The following is a 20366-nucleotide window of genomic DNA, read 5'->3' as shown; positions in this document are numbered from 1 at the left end:
GTGAGTTTCAAATTTTATGAGACGAAAATGCCCTTGCATAGGAGTCGTGGTCTGCAACCATCTCGGCGTTGAGAGGAAGTGGGGTGGTTTTCGTGGGGTAACCAGGAGGCAATTTCATGGGCCGTTTACTTGCTTTTTCTCAGCTCGCGTCTTGACTCTTCCATTTCAGAAACATCTCAAAGTTGTCTCTAGAAGCGAAGCCTCTCGTATTCTTGACTTTTTCCTTTCCACGGTATCTCAAGGGAGAAACTCCCAGCGCCTAGTTGGCATTTCATCGGGTTTGCAATCTAAGGTATTGAGTATGGTTTTTATATTAGCTGTTACATTTACAAAAGATTGAGTTTTGTTTTTGTGTTCTATTTTTGTTGGAAGATATTGAAGTACTGCGAGGGGATTTCTCATCGGGGTTTTGTTAGTCTGCCGGGAATTTCGGCTGGGGTTTTGTTTTTGTTTGCATCATGCGTATACACTATCGAAAAAGTTTTTCGATTGTTATGATTTATGTAATATGTTATAATGTACATTTCCACTTTCATTTGATATGGTTCTTGAGTTTTACAAATGAGGTTGACGTTTAAGAAATGAGATGTTCAGAGTTTAAGTTTTGTTGTCATGTTGTTTAAGTATTCTCAGTCTACATTTTAATAAGATGGAGTCTCACTGTTTAACATTTGATATCTCGTGTTTAATAAGCGAGAGGTTACCGTTTAAAACCTAAATTTGCGCTTAAACTTTTTGTGAATCTGCATGTTGAATGTGTTGTTATTGTCGCGCTGGTGATTATGGCGGTCAACCCTAGTTAATGGGCGATGCTATTTGACACCGGTAGTGGAGACTTTAGCTGAATTGAAAAATAACATGACCCTCGACATGAGGAGATTATTGACGGACACCGTTCTGCGGCGTTCATTTGGTGAGCTATATACCAAGAGAAGGCCCTTCTTGATTCTCTTTTGCAAAGATGCGATGGTGGCACGATAAATTCGAGGATCGAAAGCCTGCTGAGTTTCGAGACCTCAAGATGTGGCCCTCGTTCTTGAGTGCAGCGTTGCGATGTGCGGCGCGTGGTCTTTCGAGAGAAGAAACCGATCGGCGTTCGAGAGGAAGGTATCTATCAAAAACCTACGAGAGCAGCAGAGACTCCATCAAGCACTCTGCAGTGCGACTTGATTCGACGGAGGGGAGAAGAAGATAATTTTGTCAAACTCTGATGGTGTACCTCATGGATGTCTAGATCCTCTCTTCCAATACGTCATGCTCGGTTCCGAGCTAGGATGCGTTGATTATGTCGATGATCTACCGACCATGGGCGATCGCGTGGGCGCGAGGCGACGCTACAAGTGGCTTATGGAGGATGTTCCACAAGCGACCCGCTCGAGTGCAAGATAGATGCTTGCTAGGAAGAAGACCAGCACAGGGGTACGTTAAGGGGTTGCTCGGTCGTGCACGTCACGGTTTCTAGAGGTGGCCGGAGCAGGGGAAGAGTCCGTTTCAGCCAAGATCCAAGGATATCTGTGCTACGGTGAAAGTGCTTACCGAGCAAGCGGCGGTGAGAAACCGACTTGTCGTCGCTCGATGGAAAAGAGGTAATAAATCATGGACGATGTTTAACGTAAGTCTTTAATGTTTAAACATTTTTATTTAGCGTTAACTTTAGTATTTACCGTTTAACTATTATTCATCTTTGGTTTAAATATTTTTGTTCTCCAGTTTAATTATATTCTATAACGTTTAAATATATAAACACTACTGTTTAAATATAGTTTTTATAGTTTAAAATAGAATGATTTCATTTGAAATTGTTTGGTTTACATATGTTAGTTTCTCACGAGACTGTGGATTCCAGCGAATCTTTGAAAGAAAATTTGTTGGGGCGCGAGCGGACCGGATGCTATGTGCTCCGGGAACCGCTTGCTTTCGAAGGCGGGGATGAGGCTGAGGCCTACATCGTGCCTGTGCGGGCAGATTCTCCCTGCTTCCGGCCCACCATGCACGCATTCGCTCGATGGCCGGGCCTCACTACCCGCGATTGCGACAACCTCCCTGCCGCGCGACAGCAGCCCGGTCCCCGATTGTGGCGTACCTCGGGCATGGCGGCCTCACGCAAGAAGCGGCCTGCCGGCGACATTAGCGAAGATGTCACGCATGACTCTTGTCACGGGCATGCCGGATATTGATGACGAGTTTCCTCGGCTTGCTCGCTAAATGTTGAAACCTTGGAAGGGCGTTCACAACGCGTCCATCCTCCAAGAACTGAAGCACCGGGACGAACGAGGCGTGGAATTTGACGGACGACATCGTCGGAGGTCGTTCAAAGGCGGCCACATTGAAGAGACTTGAAGAAAGAGGAACAATCGCCTCTTGTCTCCGTAGGTGACGATGAAACAATAGCAAACACCATCGGCGGCTGATGCTGTTACTGAGTCTGTCGCCGTTGATGACATGGCCATGACGGTGGAGGACATCGTAGATGATGTGGCCGTTCCCGCGGTTGGGGAAGATCGTTAACTCTCTTCTTGATGAATCCTCGACCGGTGGAACCATGTTGCCAGAGTGCGGCATCAAAGATGGACACAATCCCTGAAGATCAAAAAAGTTAAGTGTTCTCCCAATGATGATGTTGTCATGGCACGGTTGAGGAAGATCGTTGAATCGTTACCGTGGCCGTGGCCGTGGCGGCGGCCAATACCGCGTCAAGCGGGGACACAATCCCACCCACACAGAACCATGTAAGGATGTTATGCGGTTGATCTTTGTCGCCGTCCCCGCATCGAAGCAGACACAATCCCACAACAAGAACAACCATGAGGATGTGTCTGGAGTTGATCTTTGTCGCCATCGTCCCCACGTCGAAGGAAGATGATCTTTGAAGACCCGACCAAGAACGAGAGAGATGATCGAGGCGGTCGAAAATGGGACGGGGCAGCTCGAGAAGCTTTATTCGAAGAAGAAGAAATGGGTTGGCACAGCGCGTCTTAACAAATACAGCGCGGGAGTTGATGAGGATCTTGCTCAGCTGCTACATGGGCCGGAAATGGTTTAAAGATTTTTATGATATTTGTTTGTTAAAGATTTTGATTATAGTGTTTGCGATTTTCTAATAGTGTTTAGTACCTTTATGTTATCATTACTTTGTCTACTTAACGTTGAATATATAATATCAACCTGTAACAATTGATATCATTTAAATATTCACAATATGGTCTTATTATATACATTATCGTTTAACACCCGTTGTATTGTGGAAGAATGACCCATGACACCACGCGACAAATAACACCATCGAGGGAAGGAGATGGTCATCGTGATGTGATGGATGCTTTCATATTCATAATACAAAAGTACTGAGCAAAACCATATCCTTACAGCGCTCCTCCCCTCAAACCGCTAAACGCTTATGTCAGCGGACGGCCCACATGAAACAATTATGGTATAATTACCCAAGTACGCATGACACGCGAATTCAAATTATCATCCTCCGAATAATACATGAATAGCCCTCCATAGCCGTCGTCACAGACCGGTGATAAAAAGAAATCTGAGCATTATTTACGTACCAAACTCCGATAAGAATAGCGTTGAACATAGTAAGATTAACATTATGTCCAGATTAATATACGTTTGATATTTAATCATTATTCTATCTCAACTTCATATCTACGCTAGGAATCATTCGACAATTGTGTCGAATATGGAGTTAACGATCGCCGACAACAATACACACTTCGTCGAAACTTGAAACCCCCGAAACAGGCGTGATTGCGTCATCATCTCGGTTTATCGGCAGATACTTTAGGGTGAGAAGTTACATACCAGCGAGACGTTCCTTACTCCAGTTAATGTATGTTACGCATACTTAAGGAGGGAGGCGGCAGGTGTCCCATAACAGAGGTACGTCACAAGCGGGTTAAATTTTGTTTTGAAGAACATGTCACATATATCTCAATATCAATTTTGTTTTGATGTAACACGGACAAATTAATTTGAATTTTGTTTTAGAAGAACATGACTTGTATATCTAAAATGTAAATTTTGTTTGTTTGAATTGTAAGCGAGTTAAATTCCATTAGGTTTCAAACATTTCATTGTTTTAATTTTCGTTCTAATTGTGTACATTTCAACTTTCATTGTTTAAATATCATATATCATTTAAACATGATTGAAATATTTAATTGATGTATCAGTTTAAAAATAACATCTTGTTTAAATAAATCATTCATCGAAAAGTAAAGTTTAAATATTCAAATTCACGATCATTTTAATGTTTCTCTTTAGAAACTCTTCCAGATGGTATGTTACCCTCAAGAAGGGGAGGGAAACTGGCGTCCGAGAAACAGTTTAAATATAGCGGCAGCGTTCATTCAGCATTTCATTATTATTTAATTTAAACATAATTGTTATTGTTATTGTTATTATTGTTATTGTTATTGTTATTGTTATTGTTATTGTGTTATTGTGTGTGTTATTGTTGTTGTTGTTGTTGTTGTTATTGTTATTGTTGTTATTGTTGTTGTTATTGTTATTGTTATTATTGTTGTTATTGTTGTTGTTGTTGTTATACATTTCCGATTTCATTGTTTAAATATACCATATATCGTTTAAACATCGGTTGAAATATTTCAAACTACTGTGTATGGTAAAATAACAATATCTCTGTTTAAATACATTCAATTGGTTAAAAAGTAAGGTTTAAATACAGAGATTGCCCATCAATACCTGATTCCAACATCATACGAAGCTTATTCAATGCCTAATAATGACGATTTTATTCAAGATGTCGATTGTGACCAGGATCCATGGCGGACTCAATGTAACTTCGCGGACATCAGCTAACGACTCGATCCTCTTTCATCTAAGCCCCCGGGCTGTCATAAGCAGCTCCGATTCCCGATAAAGAACGTAATACGTCGGGTATGGGAACATATAGCTTCACTTGCCTTGATTTGTTGTCGGCCGGTGGTACCAGCTAATAAATCGATATACGTTGTTAATACATGCGCATTATTGGCGCAACGTTTTACAAGGCACATAAACTTGCCACCTTAGAGCCGAACAAGTTACGATGGCGGATCTATGAGATTCACATAACTTAGTCGATCCTTACGTATGATCATCCCGACATGACGACCAACACAGATTCGTCCTCAACAATGATATCTACCTCTTGATGTATAAGGCATAAGTATATCCCATTTGTTCCTTGATTTACATAACTTGCGCATCAACTTGAACTGGCAAAAGGTTAAACAAAAGGCGATGATAATTCAAATAATTCATAGCATGTTTTAACATTATTGTAATATTTAACGAAAAGGATTAATAATTTAAAGTCAGATAAATATTAAACAAAGATTGAGAAATGTTTAAAGGTGACACTAAAGTGTAAACAACATTCCGAACCTTATGGGTGACCATTTAAATCACGATAAAATAGCGTGCTTCATGATAGCATGAACGACTCGCGACGTTTGAACCACATCTCACCCCACGATCACCTACGAACAGAATAATTCGACCAATATTCCATATCAGGTTATTAATCAACGGTGATGAGCTTGGAGTTGATGTGGCTGCGGTTCATTCCGCGGTATAGCGGAAAATCTTTGGCAGTGGATGCCCAGCAATGCGACATATAGACGACACTCTCCTCAATGCCTTCCCAAAGTCGACATTGGCTTTCAGGTGGCCTCCAAATGTCGAGCAATATACATGTGGCGGCGAAGGAAGACTCACGAAGTCGCTCTCCGCAGACCACGGACTATCGACCACCGCGAAGATAATTATCTCATGATAATCTCCATCCTCGTATAAGGCATCGTCTAACTTAGATATGAACCCAAGTCAATTGGCATCGGTCTCGTTGTCACTACTTAGAAAGCGGCGTGAAAAAGCCATTGTTCCATCTCACTGTGGGCCCCGATGGAATGTTTTCGAGGAGGTGTGTACCATGACAACGCATTGACTGCAAAACTCTTGAATCACACAATGCGAAAAGAATGCACGTTTAAACAGTCGACGTCTCTTTCCGCGATCGCATAGCACTGGCGGTTGTCTCGGCCACCTTATCCACATACCAAAGCAAGCGATGGGCTGGAGATATCGACGCCATTGAGGACCGCCGGGCATGCTCTTTTAACCAAGCACCTTGTAGCAGTATATGGACACCATGCTCATAACATGTCGCCACGGACATGGGTCTATGCGAGGGGCGAGTCCTTGAGCTTACGATCACTGTGCGTAACCAATTTTTGGACGCTTGGATGGACGCCGAACCTATGCCACCAGCAGTGTGGCGGGTTGATTGTCTTGATTACAAAGTATTTTTTCATACTCTTTTGATGCGCTGAAGGTAATGACAACTATCGGCGCATTCCACGATCACCAGATGTTTTCGTTCTTTATGAATTTGAAGTCAAAATTCACTTTTAATGATTTCGAAATGCATCCTAAAATGTTCGACAACATCGAAACGTTGTCAATATCCAGCGTCAACGCCAGAAATTGATCGGCGAGGAAGGAAGGCATCTCATGCGATCCGAGTCACCATGGGGATGGTAGACACTCGGTAACGAATTCACCGCTGCCCCGATCGATGAAAGATCAATATGTTAAGCAGGAGAATATAATGTTTAAGTGATAATGACAATATTTAAACGTTAAATAAATCATAGCGGTTAACTAATAGCGGCGTACACTGACTATAGTACGATATGTTAACTAGTAGACGGACATATTTAGCGTACTGATGACGAGACAAGCTGGAACGATTAAAAGAGAAGGAACTTCTGATAGGTAAAACTACGTTTTCGTTAGGACCCGACGATGGCACATTTTTGATGCTCGACGATGAGATCAACTACGACACATTTGAAGATGGAGTGCCGCAGCCGCGCATCCGTGAAGTCAACATCGTTTTCTATTGGGCAAACCGTGCATATCCATCGGTGTGATGAACTTAACACGACAAAGAGAAACTTGAGACCCCATCGCCGCATATCCTCATTAGCACCAACTCCCGCAGTGACAGTGGTGAACATTAGCACTCTTCCCTCCCGTTGAATCTAGCAATACCACAAAAACTCTCCATAATATATGGCCGAAAAGCAAATCGTCGTAAAAACCAATGAAAATGAAGAACAAAAATGGCGAAGAAGAAGAAGAAGAAGAAGATGCAAACAACAAACCGATCGGATAGGCGAAAACAAAAAGTGCATATATATATATCGTCAGTGATGAAAGACCAAAGATGCATAGAGGTTAGACTAGGCGATGATGTGATTAGCCGATGTTTTCCTCCATCGGAGGGCAAAAAGGAAAAATATATGTCACCTGTCGCGATGAAGACATATGTCATCGCTCGACATGAGTATCCATCTTAACTGATCAAGCTATGTTTAAACAGATACATATAGTGTTTAACATAACGATTACGGTTTTAAATAAAAGTCTATATCATGTAAATAATACGTGAAACGTTTAAATATAGTGACTTAATCGTTTAAAATATATGTTATTGTTTAAATTGAATGCTTTTTCAACGTACATGGCGTTGAAGATACTGGGTACCTCTTGGGTCGCTGTTTAAACATCTTTACATATTTTCTTAAACATACGTTGTCGTGTTTTCAAAAGAGTAACTTGAGTATTGTTTAGCTTTTTATTGTTTATAATGGCGTTCTTTTTGTTTCCCACATTGTTTTTACTAGGTCTCTGCTTAAATTCGAGAAGTTCACATTCGAAATAAAACATTAGATTTCTGACATTTACAAAACATTTTACAAAACATTTACAAAACATTTACAATATTTACAAGGACTTTGGACACTCACGACTCAACCCTCGTATAACGAAACAAGTGTTTAGTACGTTCGAATGCTCGCAGTGGTTGCATAACGTGCGCATCGACTTGAACACACTGCGTCTGACGGTTAAAAAGGTTAAACAAAGCACACGTTCATGAAAAGCGACTATTAATCAATGTGTGCATGGTCGGACTTAAGCGAAGAATCTTATTAGTTAAACGCGAGCGACATAGTTGTAGCGTTTAATGTTCTTAAGCGAGTATGAAAAAGTCTCGAAGTGATAAATATCAACCCGAAATCTTAAAGGGATGTTTCGACCTCCTCCTCTAAGAATCCTCATGCCAATCGCGTAATGCGTGAAAACTTTTCTTTTCTTACCCAGAGTCGAAAAGCTCGCTTAATTTGCTTGCCGTCGTCACCGCATTGGAGAATCCTCGCGTTGAGGCGATTATGCGAGGCATTTCGGCAAAGCGAGATAGTTTAACGTTAGCGTGATTACGGCTAGTGATTCTCGAGATAAGGAAGGAGGTTCACGAAACATCCTTTCGGGGATCAAGTGGTTGTCCATGGGAAGAGGAGAAAGAGGAGGAGGGAGGAGGAGGAGGATGATGAGGACGGCGGCAGTGGTTGTCTCATGGGAAGGGTTTCTTCACGGTTATTTATGGTGTGAAAGTCCTGCGGCGGTCGACTCTTCATATCAGAGATCAAAGCGCATGGGTGGACCGACATTGGTGATTACAGCGAGCGGGTGTTCGGATATTTATATTCATGCGTAGAATTAATCTGAAATCATTAATTCTTTGTCGCGAGATACCATAACCTTACACACGCCACGTGCCACTGCCGACAATTCGGATCGAGCGAAAAGATCAGCGCGTTTTCTGCTTGTAGACTTTGAGAATTTAAACATTAATATGAAAAGTTATACATGTAAAGATAATGTTAAGCGGAGATGACAAGTATTAAGCGGATATGACAATTATTAAACATATTAGTAATATATTTAAGCGGATAATAGCTAAATAGTTAAACATTATTTAAAAATATACAAAAGATAACCTATAAGCGAGGAAGAAGCTTTTACAATGAAATGAGCTCGTTTTTCAAACGGAGATGACTATGGCACATGCTTTCGCCTCATCAATAAAAATCGAATCTGACTCGATTTGAAGATGAAGTGCACTTGACCCGATCACGTGAAATCAACTTCGTTTTGCATTGGGAGAAACCGATTATATATTTGGGTATGATAAACTTCACCCGATCTACCATGAATGAAGTCGCCATAATAAACTCCTCTTTGAATGGGTCAGGTTGATAAGCATTTGAAGAGATTCTCACAGTATTATAGCAAAGTCAGGATGGTCGAACAACTCAAATGAGGAGAAATAAGGAGAATAACAAGATGTAATGCTGACTCTACGCACTTATGCATCGGAAACAAGCAGAAAACCCTCGAGGTTGAGCAATGATGTGATTTGGGCGCTTTTCGCTTTGACTCACCGTTTTTAGGCCAAAAACTGGGATTTCATCACATGGGACCCATTTGGAGTGAGCGGTGAGGGGTAATGGGAAAGTTAAACACTAGCGAGTCTCTGTCAGAGGGTGATGTAAAAAGTAGGAGGGGGTTTTTGAGAAGTTTGAAAAATTACGAGGGGTGAACAATAATTTTCCCTCAATTTAAATAAATTTAAATTGAAAATTATATGTATATATATACTCTAATTTAAATAAATTTCATATTAATTCATAAGGAATTCATTGTTATGTATGTAAAGGTCACATTATTTTCATGGTGACTTATTCTATAACATATATTAGCAATGAAAATAATAACAAACCATTATAATTATATATATATATATATATATATATATATTTAATAGGGCTCATTTTGTATGCGGTCTTCTCATCTATTTAAAACCATCATAATAATCAATTGTTTGCTTATTGATATAACATTTTTTAGATGTCAAAGGAAATCAAATAAAGTGTGTGATAATTTTTAGTTCCAATTATACTTCAACTGAACTTCATATTAAATATTTAAATAAACTAAATAATTTAATTGTGATATTTAAGAGGGATAACAATTTAAATATATTTCATTATTAAATAAATTTCTTGAAATCTTTTTTTATGATTGAAAATAATTTTTTTTGCTGTAAATTAGACTCATTAACCTACAATTAATTATATACATATTACCCATAACACTGTCCCCGGTCCAAATTAACTATCAGTTTGGATTTTTTTTTTAAATTAGTTATCATTTTTAAAAATTCTATAAGAGTAATTTACCGAGTAAATTTCTCAAATATCGTAAATGCCATGTTATTCTTTCTTTATTTTTTTTAAATAATTTATCTTTATTATTTAAATCCTAAATTTAAACATTATAAAAAATAAACTTGTAAATGATAAACCTAAAACTCCATTTCTAAACCCTAAACTGAAAATCGCAAATCCCCTACAAGAGTTTGTGATTTCTAGGTTTTAGGAGTTTAAACATCAGAGATTTCTGGGTTTTGGATTTAGGGTTTAGGGTTTAATATTTATTATTTAGAGTAAGCTTTTAGATTTTTCTTTTAAGAATTTAAGGATTTTTAAGGTTTAAATTTGAAGTTTATAATAAAAAAAATAATGAAATGGATGAGGATGTGGATGATAAATTGGCATCTACATTATTCAAAAAATCTATCCGATAAATCTATTTGCTAAAAATAACATCGCTCATTCTATAAACATTAATTATGATTTTTCCAATTTTATCAGCTTATTAAATAAAGTTTATTTAAAAACTTTAGTATATAATAAAAAAATATAAAAGTAAAATTATCCTATTATAATTTTCTTTTAAATTTTTAAAATTTTAATAATATTTTTATTTATTTTTATAAAACTTAAATACAAATTACAAATGACAGATAATTAGGACCATATAAATTATATAATAAGAACAAAAAGGTACATTGATCCTGCGGTTCAGCGTATCGATCGGAAGAGCGATATGCTGTTCCATCTCCCATCATATGCCCTTTAAGAGCGCCAGCACTCCAATCAGAGAACCCGTTCGTCTCCGGCCGATGATGGCGGCGCGCGAAGCCTGGGAGAAGCTCTGCGATCACTGTTCCCGGCGGTTCCCTTGCCTCTGCGATCCTGGTACTGCAATCTCTCTCCAAAATCCGAGGTTTTCTCCCTCGATTTGTAATGCTTGATGTTCTCTGATTTCGTGCCCTTTTTGTTGAAAGGGAGAAGATCGTCTTGGGGATTGAAAGCCGCGCTGGTGCTCCTCCATGTTGTGTTCGTGGGGGTCTTGTTCCTCTTGGATGCCGATTTGATACAGAAGACAAAGGAGGAGTCTTGGTACTTTTTGTTCTTCCTTGCTCTTTGCTTTTCGTTCAATTTTCATATCCTTTCTATTTTGGTGACATTGTTCTTCTACTTCAATTCCAGCTGCACTTTGTATATGTGATTCTCTTGCTCGGAATCAACTTTTAGAGGAGCCAGGCTTTTCTCTGATTATACTCTCTCTTAGGTTGAATAGTTTAATTGATTGAAAACTATTAAGAATCTAGACAATTATATTGTAGACTGTATAATTTTGTTGGAGAAGTTATATTGAACTTGTAATGCTTTTAGATATGTTCTTCTCAGTTTACTTAATGTTAAATAACGTATATAAATATTTTAGTTGCTGGATCTGAAGGTGTCATGGAATATATCTCAATAATAGCTGAATGAACCTGAGTTTAATCCTGAAGCTCATTGTATTGTGTTATTGGGAGAAAATTCTTAGGATACCCAATTTAGGTGGAATAGATGAAAATTATTGTTAAATTGAAGGTTTAAATTGATGTTAGAACGAAATTGTGGGAACCAGATTAAATGAGTAATTCATAGCGGTTGGATGTAAATGGAGCTTAAAGGTTAGGGTTTGTAATGCACTGTCCCTTTATAATATTCTTATGAGGAGGCTTCATTGAGACGAAAATAGGAAGATCACCAAAGATACATGAAGTATATGATCTTGGATGACACTAATTATTAATGGCAATTCTGTGGGGTTTGTTGCTGCATACTCAATGTTCTCCTTTTCTTTTTTGATGGCCCTAGCCTAAGTTATAATTAAAAAGTAGGACTTGAACTATTGGCATCACCTTTTCTACAGAAGAAAATTCTCAACCAAGGTGCTAGTTTGAGATTTCAACTTTTGTATGTGTGCATGTCATTGAATTATCTTGGAAATGTACAAATTAACTTTGATTGCCAAGTTTAGGTTATAGCCGATAATGGTTTCTTTTTTTGAAATTTAAAATAAACAAAATCTGATCCATATAGGTTCCTTCTAGCATTAGGTATGAGAAGGTTAGATGTAGCAGACTTACCATTCACACAGAGATACTACTTTTGTACTTCAACTGACACCCAGTTGATCTTGTAAGGTATAAATTAATTCTGTTTATAATGTAGGATGTGAATCTTCCCCAATCCTGCTAAAGAATACTGAGGTCACTATGATATTGGGTTCTTTGTTTATGTAAGAAACAGTGAGTACCTTAAAGAAAATAAAGGTTGCCAACCAAGTGTAGAGTAGAAGAGGCCACCCAGTTGATCAACAAATACCTGATTTTCCTTAGATTCTGCTGAAAAGTTAGGCCTCAAAACTGCTTTGACAGGTCTTTCATGTGAGCATAAAAGCTTACAATATATTTGATGTATTGGGTACTGTTTTTATTTATTCTCTCCTTTATCTTTAATAAAACTTCTTAATAAGTTGGATCTGTTTGCAAGTATAAGTTTGAGAGTGAAACAAACTCACCGTGTTGTCTATAACATTTTCTTTATGCATCCTTGAAATTAGAAATTTTTTTTTTTTATGTGGCTACAAACTCAAGAAGCCGCGTCAATGACCAAAAATCTCTTTCATAGTTCCATCTGATTTTGTTAGAATAAAGGTATCAACATTCTCTCAATTTGGCTTGAAGAAACAATTTTTTGCAATTTATTGTTGATGATTAGATATTGTGATGTCTAGTCTTGTATGCCAGTATAAATGATAATTCACTCGTAAAGTGTGGTTCTAATATTTTATGGTGAAAATAATACTTACTTTCTAATGTGTAACTTATTCACAATATTTGTTTCTAATAGTTAAAACTTTATGTAGCTTGACTAAACTATGACCATGAGACACTATTGAATTGCACATACTTTGAGTGTTCTTCTTCTTTAGATCTTCTTCTTTTCCCTTTTTACAATGTGTGCAGGGATGTATGATTCCTTGCCCTCTCTTAATTAGGACAATGCCTAAAACCAAAACCTAATATCCTAAATCACTTCTGATACTAGTCAAATATTTTCCTTTATTCTACTGAATTTTTTGGTAAGCCTTTTTTCTAGTGATGCTATATTGACTTATCAAAAAGCTGTACCACCTTTTTGTTGTGTTTCTTAATGTGCTTTTCTCCATTTTAGCTGCACTCCCTTAAAAGGAAAATTATCATCCTCATATCTTCTTGCACCAACTTCATTCAGTTCGGTGTCTGTTCATACAATATCACAACATGCATCATATTCTGCTATTAGTTTATAGGTTCCATCATTTAGTTGGAACATATTTGATCTGTGTAATTTTTGTGTTTGAAATGCATATGCTACTAAGATAACCCCCTTTGTTGAAGGCTGAATTTTCATGTTATGGATATCTTGCAGTTAAATCTGCATAAGAATTTACGTTCAGTTGATGGTCATAAAGGTTTTCTTCTTTTTCAATACTTTGGACTCATAGAATTTGTAACTTACCTTGCATGTAGTGTGTGAATAACTAGGTTCAGCAGACTCTTTTACATGTTGAACATAAATCTGCGAGTAATTTATAGTTTGAAAAGTTTCTTTATTGTCAATATGTATTGATTCTGTAATATATAATGGATTAGGTGCTACCTTATCTACTTCATCTTTCATGAGCGACTTTCAAATTGTAAACAGACTCCAGTTCTTGTGGAAAATCACTTTCCATAGTCTCTTCAGCATGTTTACTTTTGGTAATTTGAGTATGTACTCTCTGTGAAAGTGCATAGTGCATATATATTCCATGAAAATCATATTGGAATGCATACCGATAGTAGTACTTAGTAGACTGTTGAAATTCAATTATATATGTAATCATGCACTTCTGTAGGTTTTTGTGTGCAAAATTCCCTTTATGAGTATGCTGTTCTTTTGGTTGACTAAATGGCAATGCAATACTTTTCATTTTCTGGTTGACTTTTATTATGTTCTGAGCTTAGATCAATATTCGGTGTGAATATCTTTTCATAGAGTTTACATATTTATTCAATTGAATTTGCCTTTATTTTACCTCTTCCTTATTGTTTTAGGTATACTATATTATACTTGGGGCTGTTTGCTGCTACATTAGTTCAATACTTCTTCACATCGGGTTCATCACCAGGGTAGTGACACTTGCTCTCTTTGGCCTTGAATTTCACTTTGGTCATTCTATTTAAATAAAAGAATGCTAAGCTATTTATTTATCTTCCTGTGTCGTATCATGATAATAGGTATGTTATTGATGCAATGAGGTCCGAGTATGAGACAACTGCTTCCTTTACGAGCTCATTGCTGATTCCCAAGTAAGGTTTCCTGTTATCTGTTTGGAAATGCAATCTTATTTATTGTTCTTTCTTGCATCTTACTTCTGTATTTTTCTAATGATCAAGCAAAGACAGTCTACTTCAAGAAATGGAAATTTGATTCCTTCCACAGATCGCAGCCATTTTGGAAAGTACCCTTCAGAATGGTTGAAAATTGTCATGGATTTGTATCCCCCTGGATCATCCAGCAGGTGGAAATTCTATCTATATATTTATATAGATTAAAAGCCATTGTATAATAGATTTGTCATAAATTCCTTGTTCAATTATGCTATGCTTATTTTTTAGGTTGTTCTAGGAGATATTGGAGATATATAATTTTTCCATTGTGATGGGGAAATTTGCTGTGATGTGACACATGTTGAATGCAGACCTGTCCAAATGGACACTGGTAAAATTGCCTTGGATGATCAGTGACTGGAATGATGTTTGTAGTTATTTAGATGTTTTACTGCTAGCATTGAGGATTGGTGTTTGCTTGGAAAGGCAAATGAAAGGATAAATCTGTAATGTGTTGTTAGTACTAATGTTATCTGATTGAATGCATGAGTACCTGCAGTCACTTAAGTGAAAATCTCATCAAAGCTGTTTTTGATCATAAAACTGTTGTTGGCTTTAATGATTTCACAATTTTATCCTGACAACATATGATTGAATTGAGGAGGTAGTAGTGCTCCTATACTAGAAATTGTAACTCATTCCTACTGGTTAAGAGGGGTAGCAACATTTTTTTACTAAAATTGTATTCCATTCCACATATGTGAAACACAATTATTATTTCCCAAGTGAATTAAGAGTGGGTGCACATTAGCTTTCTGAGCTTAAGACTATGTACTGTGCCATCATGATGTTCAGTCTCATGATCTATGCATTTGCCTTCTAGATTTTTTGATGAGCTCTTTTCTTATCCACAAATGTTTTTCCAGTTTTCAGCTTGGATTTTGGCATCAATTTTAGTGGATTTGCTCGACACTAACTGTAGTTTAATCTATTTGTTGAGCATTCTGTATTCCAAATCATGCTCCGTTATAAGTAATTATTGATATGTTAATTAGAAGACTCTTCTTAGAACCTTAAGCTTATTTTATTGTAAATATTCTTGGATATCAAAACTATAAATTACTATATTAGATTAAATCATGCACATTATTTGTGAAATTTAGTTTGCTTGAAAATTTCAACTTCAAGGCTAAAGTATTCTTGAATACCTTCATTTGTGATATTCAACTTCACTTCTTTTGACGTGAAAAAGCCCACAGTATCAAATTTTCCTGATTTTTAGTATGACTTTTTAATATTAAAAAAAAAAAGATTCTTTGATAATGGTGTAATTGTCATTCTGATGCTTCAAATGTATGACAACATTTTACTTCATTGTGTCAGGAACTGGACCTGCACATACTGTAATATTATTCAGGTACTATTTGATATTCTTAATTTTCTTTTGTTTATTGCTCTATATCAATATTGTTTCTCCATTTACGATGTTCAGATACTTTAATTCTTGTTTCTGCATTAAAAACTATGCCATTGCCCCAGTGCAATTGTGCTAAATCCTAGGTTCTAGAATACTTCTTAATTTTCCAATAATTATGCATTTACTACTATATCCATTTTGTAGTCTTAGATCTTCATTTTTAAATGATTTATGCCATTTGACATTCAATTCAAATTATTATACAACTAATTAATCGATTAGAATGCAATTATTGGCTATCAAATCTTATACTTTTCGCTTATGTATGAATTTACTCAATTTCATTTCTTTGCCATGTTCCACATTCCATATGCTTATGTCATCTTATGGATGCTTAGCATACAATCAATTAATTGAATAACATGCAGTTTAGGCCACAATATCCTGTATCTTTATTTATAAATATACTTGATTTCAAATATATTCATGTTCCAAGTCCAAATAAATTTATGTAGAACAATTTATAAGTGTTGAGATTTTGTTTTGGTTTCAAGATGACATGAAAAATGCTGCTATTGTCAAATTTTGTGAGAAAGTTATGATATACCAGCTCATCAAACTGGTTTTTCAAAATTGATGCTTTTTACTAGAGTTACATTGGAAGCCAAGTAAAGCAACTTTTTGGCCATGCACTCATGCATCATCATTCTTTGTATTCTTTCGATGGAGGTTTGTTATTTGTGAACATCAGTTTTAAAAATTTAAAATTTGAAACTAGAAGGTACAATCCTGCTTTAAACATGTTCATGTTAATGAAACATTTGTCCATTCTATAGAAATTCAAGAAATTGTATTCTGTAGTTTTATACTTCCAAGTATTACTCAAGAGGATCAAACCTTGGGCAGCAACTGGTTGTTTGTGATGTACATCGAAAGATGTGTACTTGAATACTTTCTTATATCCTTTGATTTTTGTCTTGTGGGCTTGCTATTTATCATTGTCTGCTGGTAATAACTGCTTATTTTGCCTATCAATTGCTTGGTACGATTGAGTCAGGATGAGTGAAGTATTTATCCATCTTACGTAACTTTGCAAAATGTTTTGTAGGTGTCATATTACATTGGTTTGAAAGATTTCTGTGGCCCATGTCTTAGTCACCCTTAAAATTTGTTAAATCCCTTTTGCAGCCTCCGCGCACAAAGCATTGTCATGATTGTGATAATGTGTACTTTCAGTTCGATCATCGCTGTTTGTGGCTGGGGCATGTATTGGACATAAGGGAATCGGCTGCCGATGGTGAGCTTTACTATTATCCAAAACTACTTGTTTGGTATTCATCTTTCTTGTGGGATACCGATGCTATCCATTTAGTTATCGTTTGCTGGGTTTTAGGGATCCTGTCTGCGCTCCTTTGATGGTGGCACTTTGTTGAATTTTGAGAACTTGTATTTTACTAATTGTGAGCCCAGGACAAATATCTACAGTATATGTAGGAGTTTGTATCTCTCTGCTACGGTTATGTTTCAATGGAACACAGTTGTATTATGTTTAACCATTTTAGAGATATGATACCTACACTCAATTGAGACTTGCCTGGTTTGATAAGATGCATGGGCAATTAGTAGGTTTTGGAAAACTAGACTATCTAGGAACCTGGGTGCACTGCATTGTGATCTAGTGAGTCATGATAAATCTATTGTTTTGTGGTTTTGTAAATAGTGCTGAAAAATTTTATAAAGACTCAAATGAGAGTCAATCAAACTGGCTCTAGCCTTGGAAAGCCTCAAAGTGGCAGATCATTAACAAGTATGCTAGGCATTAGCAGATTAATAATTTAAATGTAACAAATGCATGTTTTGATGCTACATAAAGTTTGATTTGGTTCATTTTCTGCAGATCGCATTGGGTTGATTTTGTTAGAAGCTGGGGAAATGCTGATTGAATAATCACCGGCAGAGCATCTGTTTAGGGTTTTGAGTGGATAATCAGTAGTAAGGTGTCTAACTAGCTATTGCTTAGACAATCATGAGCCCAAATTGTCAACTGATTCTTTATCCTCCTTTAACAACATTGAGGATACCGAAATTGTCTTGAATTGGAAAAAGATAGCCACACACAATTGAGTGGCTATTAAGTAATAAGTATGTATTAAACCTTGGTTTATGTTAAAAGAATCTGGTGCATTTTGAAGCACAATGAATGTGCCTGGTGTGTGTGTATCTGGAGCATCTCAATTCATTTCAAAGCACAAGGAATGTGTCCTTCTGCAAATATAATTTACAACGTAGCTATTTTATTGATAAACTAAAACAAAGAGTACAAAAAAGGAAAACAGAACCTTAAACCAGAAAAGATACAAGAATGAACAAAAAGCTAAAAACAGCAAAAGTAACTAATAGAAAGGCCAAACTTTTGCACAACTTGCATAAGCCAGTGAGGTGTTTCCTCCCTTGATGGAATAAGGAAAGTTGAATTATTTGAAATCCTTTTCCAAAGGGATGAAGACAATTTGAAGATTATCAATATGATTATGGTAATTATCCATGAGGAGTTGTGAAAGGCGCCAATTGATCTCATTCTCCAGCCCATGAAGAGCTCTCCACAGCATCTGATCACTGATAAACACTTTCTGTCCACAATTTCGCAATTGTCCTTTTTTGTTTGTTTGTTTGTTTGCTTTCCAATAGAACCACTTCTACCATAGAAGAGTTGGTATTTCATTCTCCTCCCAAGTCAAAGGTTGAGGTCGAGGGTTCGAATTTATGGCTTATCCACAATTGGGTTTGTAATAGAGTTCTTCAATGAGTTTCATATTCTCTGCAACACTGGCAGATCTTTAGTTTTATGTATGTGGTAAAAATTTTTCAGTGGGAAGAATGAATATATATGCTACTATCATTTTTCAAATATCCTATGTTGGCAGGTTAGGCTAAATATTCTTCACCTCGTCATTTTAGTCTCTCTAGAAAAATTTTGATTACCTCAAATAAAGTTATGATGCTCATTATAGTTGGGTTCTTTATCATTAAATTACATTAGAAATTCTTAATTTTATCAATTTGCTTCATAATATCCGCTTCATTGAACAGATAGAAATGTTCAAACAGTGAATTGCTATGCTGCATCAGTTCACAGTACTATGTATACATACAGTTCTATCTTTGCCCTTGTGTATGCAAATGTTTGTAGTTGGTTTCCTTTTCAAGAGTGAGATTTGTGATCTTTGCAAATGTAATGCAGGTGGTACATTTTTGAAGAATCAATCTTGTGCATTTGGACTGGCATATTGTACATCAGCTTCTTGCATTCCAGAACTGAAAAGGCTTGGTATGGTTCCACATTCTGAATCTGTTATTTCATACTCTTCTTATCACTTGATGAAACTAAAATTCAATAACAAAACAGAACACACATCTGAAATAGAAATAATATGAATATGAAAGCTGTTTATTCTTTCTGATGTTGGGATATTCTGATAAAAGGTTCTCATCCCATTTGTTCTCAGGTGGCAGGATTGTATTGCAATATTACTCTTGGCGCTGTTGATATTATGCCTCATCTTTCTACTGCTACTACTGTTTTTCCACACGTAAGATCCCATTAACAATAGTGTCACGATATTTGAAAGTTTTTTTCTCCAGTGATGTTACTATGATTCATAAAATCATTGATTTTGCCTGGTTTGGCTGTTTATTTCCGGAAATTTATTCTCATCATACAATTAATGATTTTCTTGTTCTTGTTCTTTTCCAATTCCTCTTTGCAGCTATCTCGTCTTGACAAATCAGACAACATATGAGCTTGTAAGGCGGCGACGCATATTATACTTAAGGTACAAACATTTACAATCCCATACAACTAATATAAACTGCAGTACTTACAGAAAAGTCGATAAATCCAGGGGAGTTCCAGAAAGGGTTCATCCATTCAGCAAAGGCATTTGTAGAAACCTTTACAACTTCTGCTGCTCCAGAGACAGTCTCTATGCCTTGGAATCGGTACCCAGATCGGAAGAATTACAAGCCAGGGCTCGGCCTTATACTTGCAGTGATCTCATGTCTTGCCGGTGTTTGTAGTTGTTTTATTTGTTATAGTAGTAATTCGTTGTTTTTCAACCTTAATTTCAGCGTCATCTTGTAGATCTTTGGTCATTAGTTTCTTCAGCTCAGTTTATTTGTTAAACTTGTTGTTCTATTCTACTTTCTTATGTTTATATTTATCTTTGTGGAACTGATGAACAATGAATATGGATCATCCTAACCGAGTTTTTTTTATTTATATTTATATTTATATTTTTTCTATGTTTTTTTAATTTTCTTTCTGTATACAGTATACCTATTAAAAAGTTAGTTTTTTCTTTCTATGATTACAGACATCTCAAAGGCTCAATGAATAAAATAATATTTTAAATGTGAAATGGCTTAAAAATTTAGGTTTTCCATGGATGGAAATATGCACATTGAATTTTTTATATTATTTCCTAAATG

The 20366-nt window shown here is 36.5% G+C and overlaps 1 protein-coding gene across 1 annotated transcript; it reads left to right on the top strand.

Annotated features, from left to right (window-relative positions):
- The first annotated feature begins 10796 nt into the window (after positions 1-10796).
- On the top strand, positions 10797-20151 carry LOC120256454 (protein S-acyltransferase 10). The gene is made up of 12 exons (XM_039264129.1): positions 10797-10964; positions 11054-11168; positions 14186-14260; positions 14369-14440; positions 14533-14652; positions 15845-15878; positions 17067-17175; positions 18969-19020; positions 19120-19206; positions 19385-19468; positions 19646-19711; positions 19781-20151. Exons 1-12 carry the CDS (start codon positions 10835-10837, stop codon positions 19953-19955), a joined length of 1119 nt encoding a protein of 372 aa, XP_039120063.1. The 5' UTR covers positions 10797-10834; the 3' UTR covers positions 19956-20151.
- The last annotated feature ends 215 nt before the right edge of the window (positions 20152-20366 follow it).

Source organism: Dioscorea cayenensis, unplaced genomic scaffold, assembly GCF_009730915.1.
Source record: "Dioscorea cayenensis subsp. rotundata cultivar TDr96_F1 unplaced genomic scaffold, TDr96_F1_v2_PseudoChromosome.rev07_lg8_w22 25.fasta BLBR01001452.1, whole genome shotgun sequence".
Taxonomy (NCBI): domain Eukaryota; kingdom Viridiplantae; phylum Streptophyta; class Magnoliopsida; order Dioscoreales; family Dioscoreaceae; genus Dioscorea; species Dioscorea cayenensis.
Note: the sequence above shows the minus strand (reverse complement) of the source record. Positions and strands in the feature narration are given on the sequence as shown.

Coding starts and splice junctions, on each gene's coding strand:
- LOC120256454 (XM_039264129.1), top strand. CDS start 10,835: ATGCCCTTTAAGAGCGCCAGCACTCCAATCAGAGAACCCGTTCGTCTC. Junction 14,261..14,368: donor ACATCGGGTTCATCACCAGG/GTAGTGACACTT, acceptor TCATGATAATAG/GTATGTTATTGATGCAATGA. Junction 14,653..15,844: donor CCCCCTGGATCATCCAGCAG/GTGGAAATTCTA, acceptor TCATTGTGTCAG/GAACTGGACCTGCACATACT.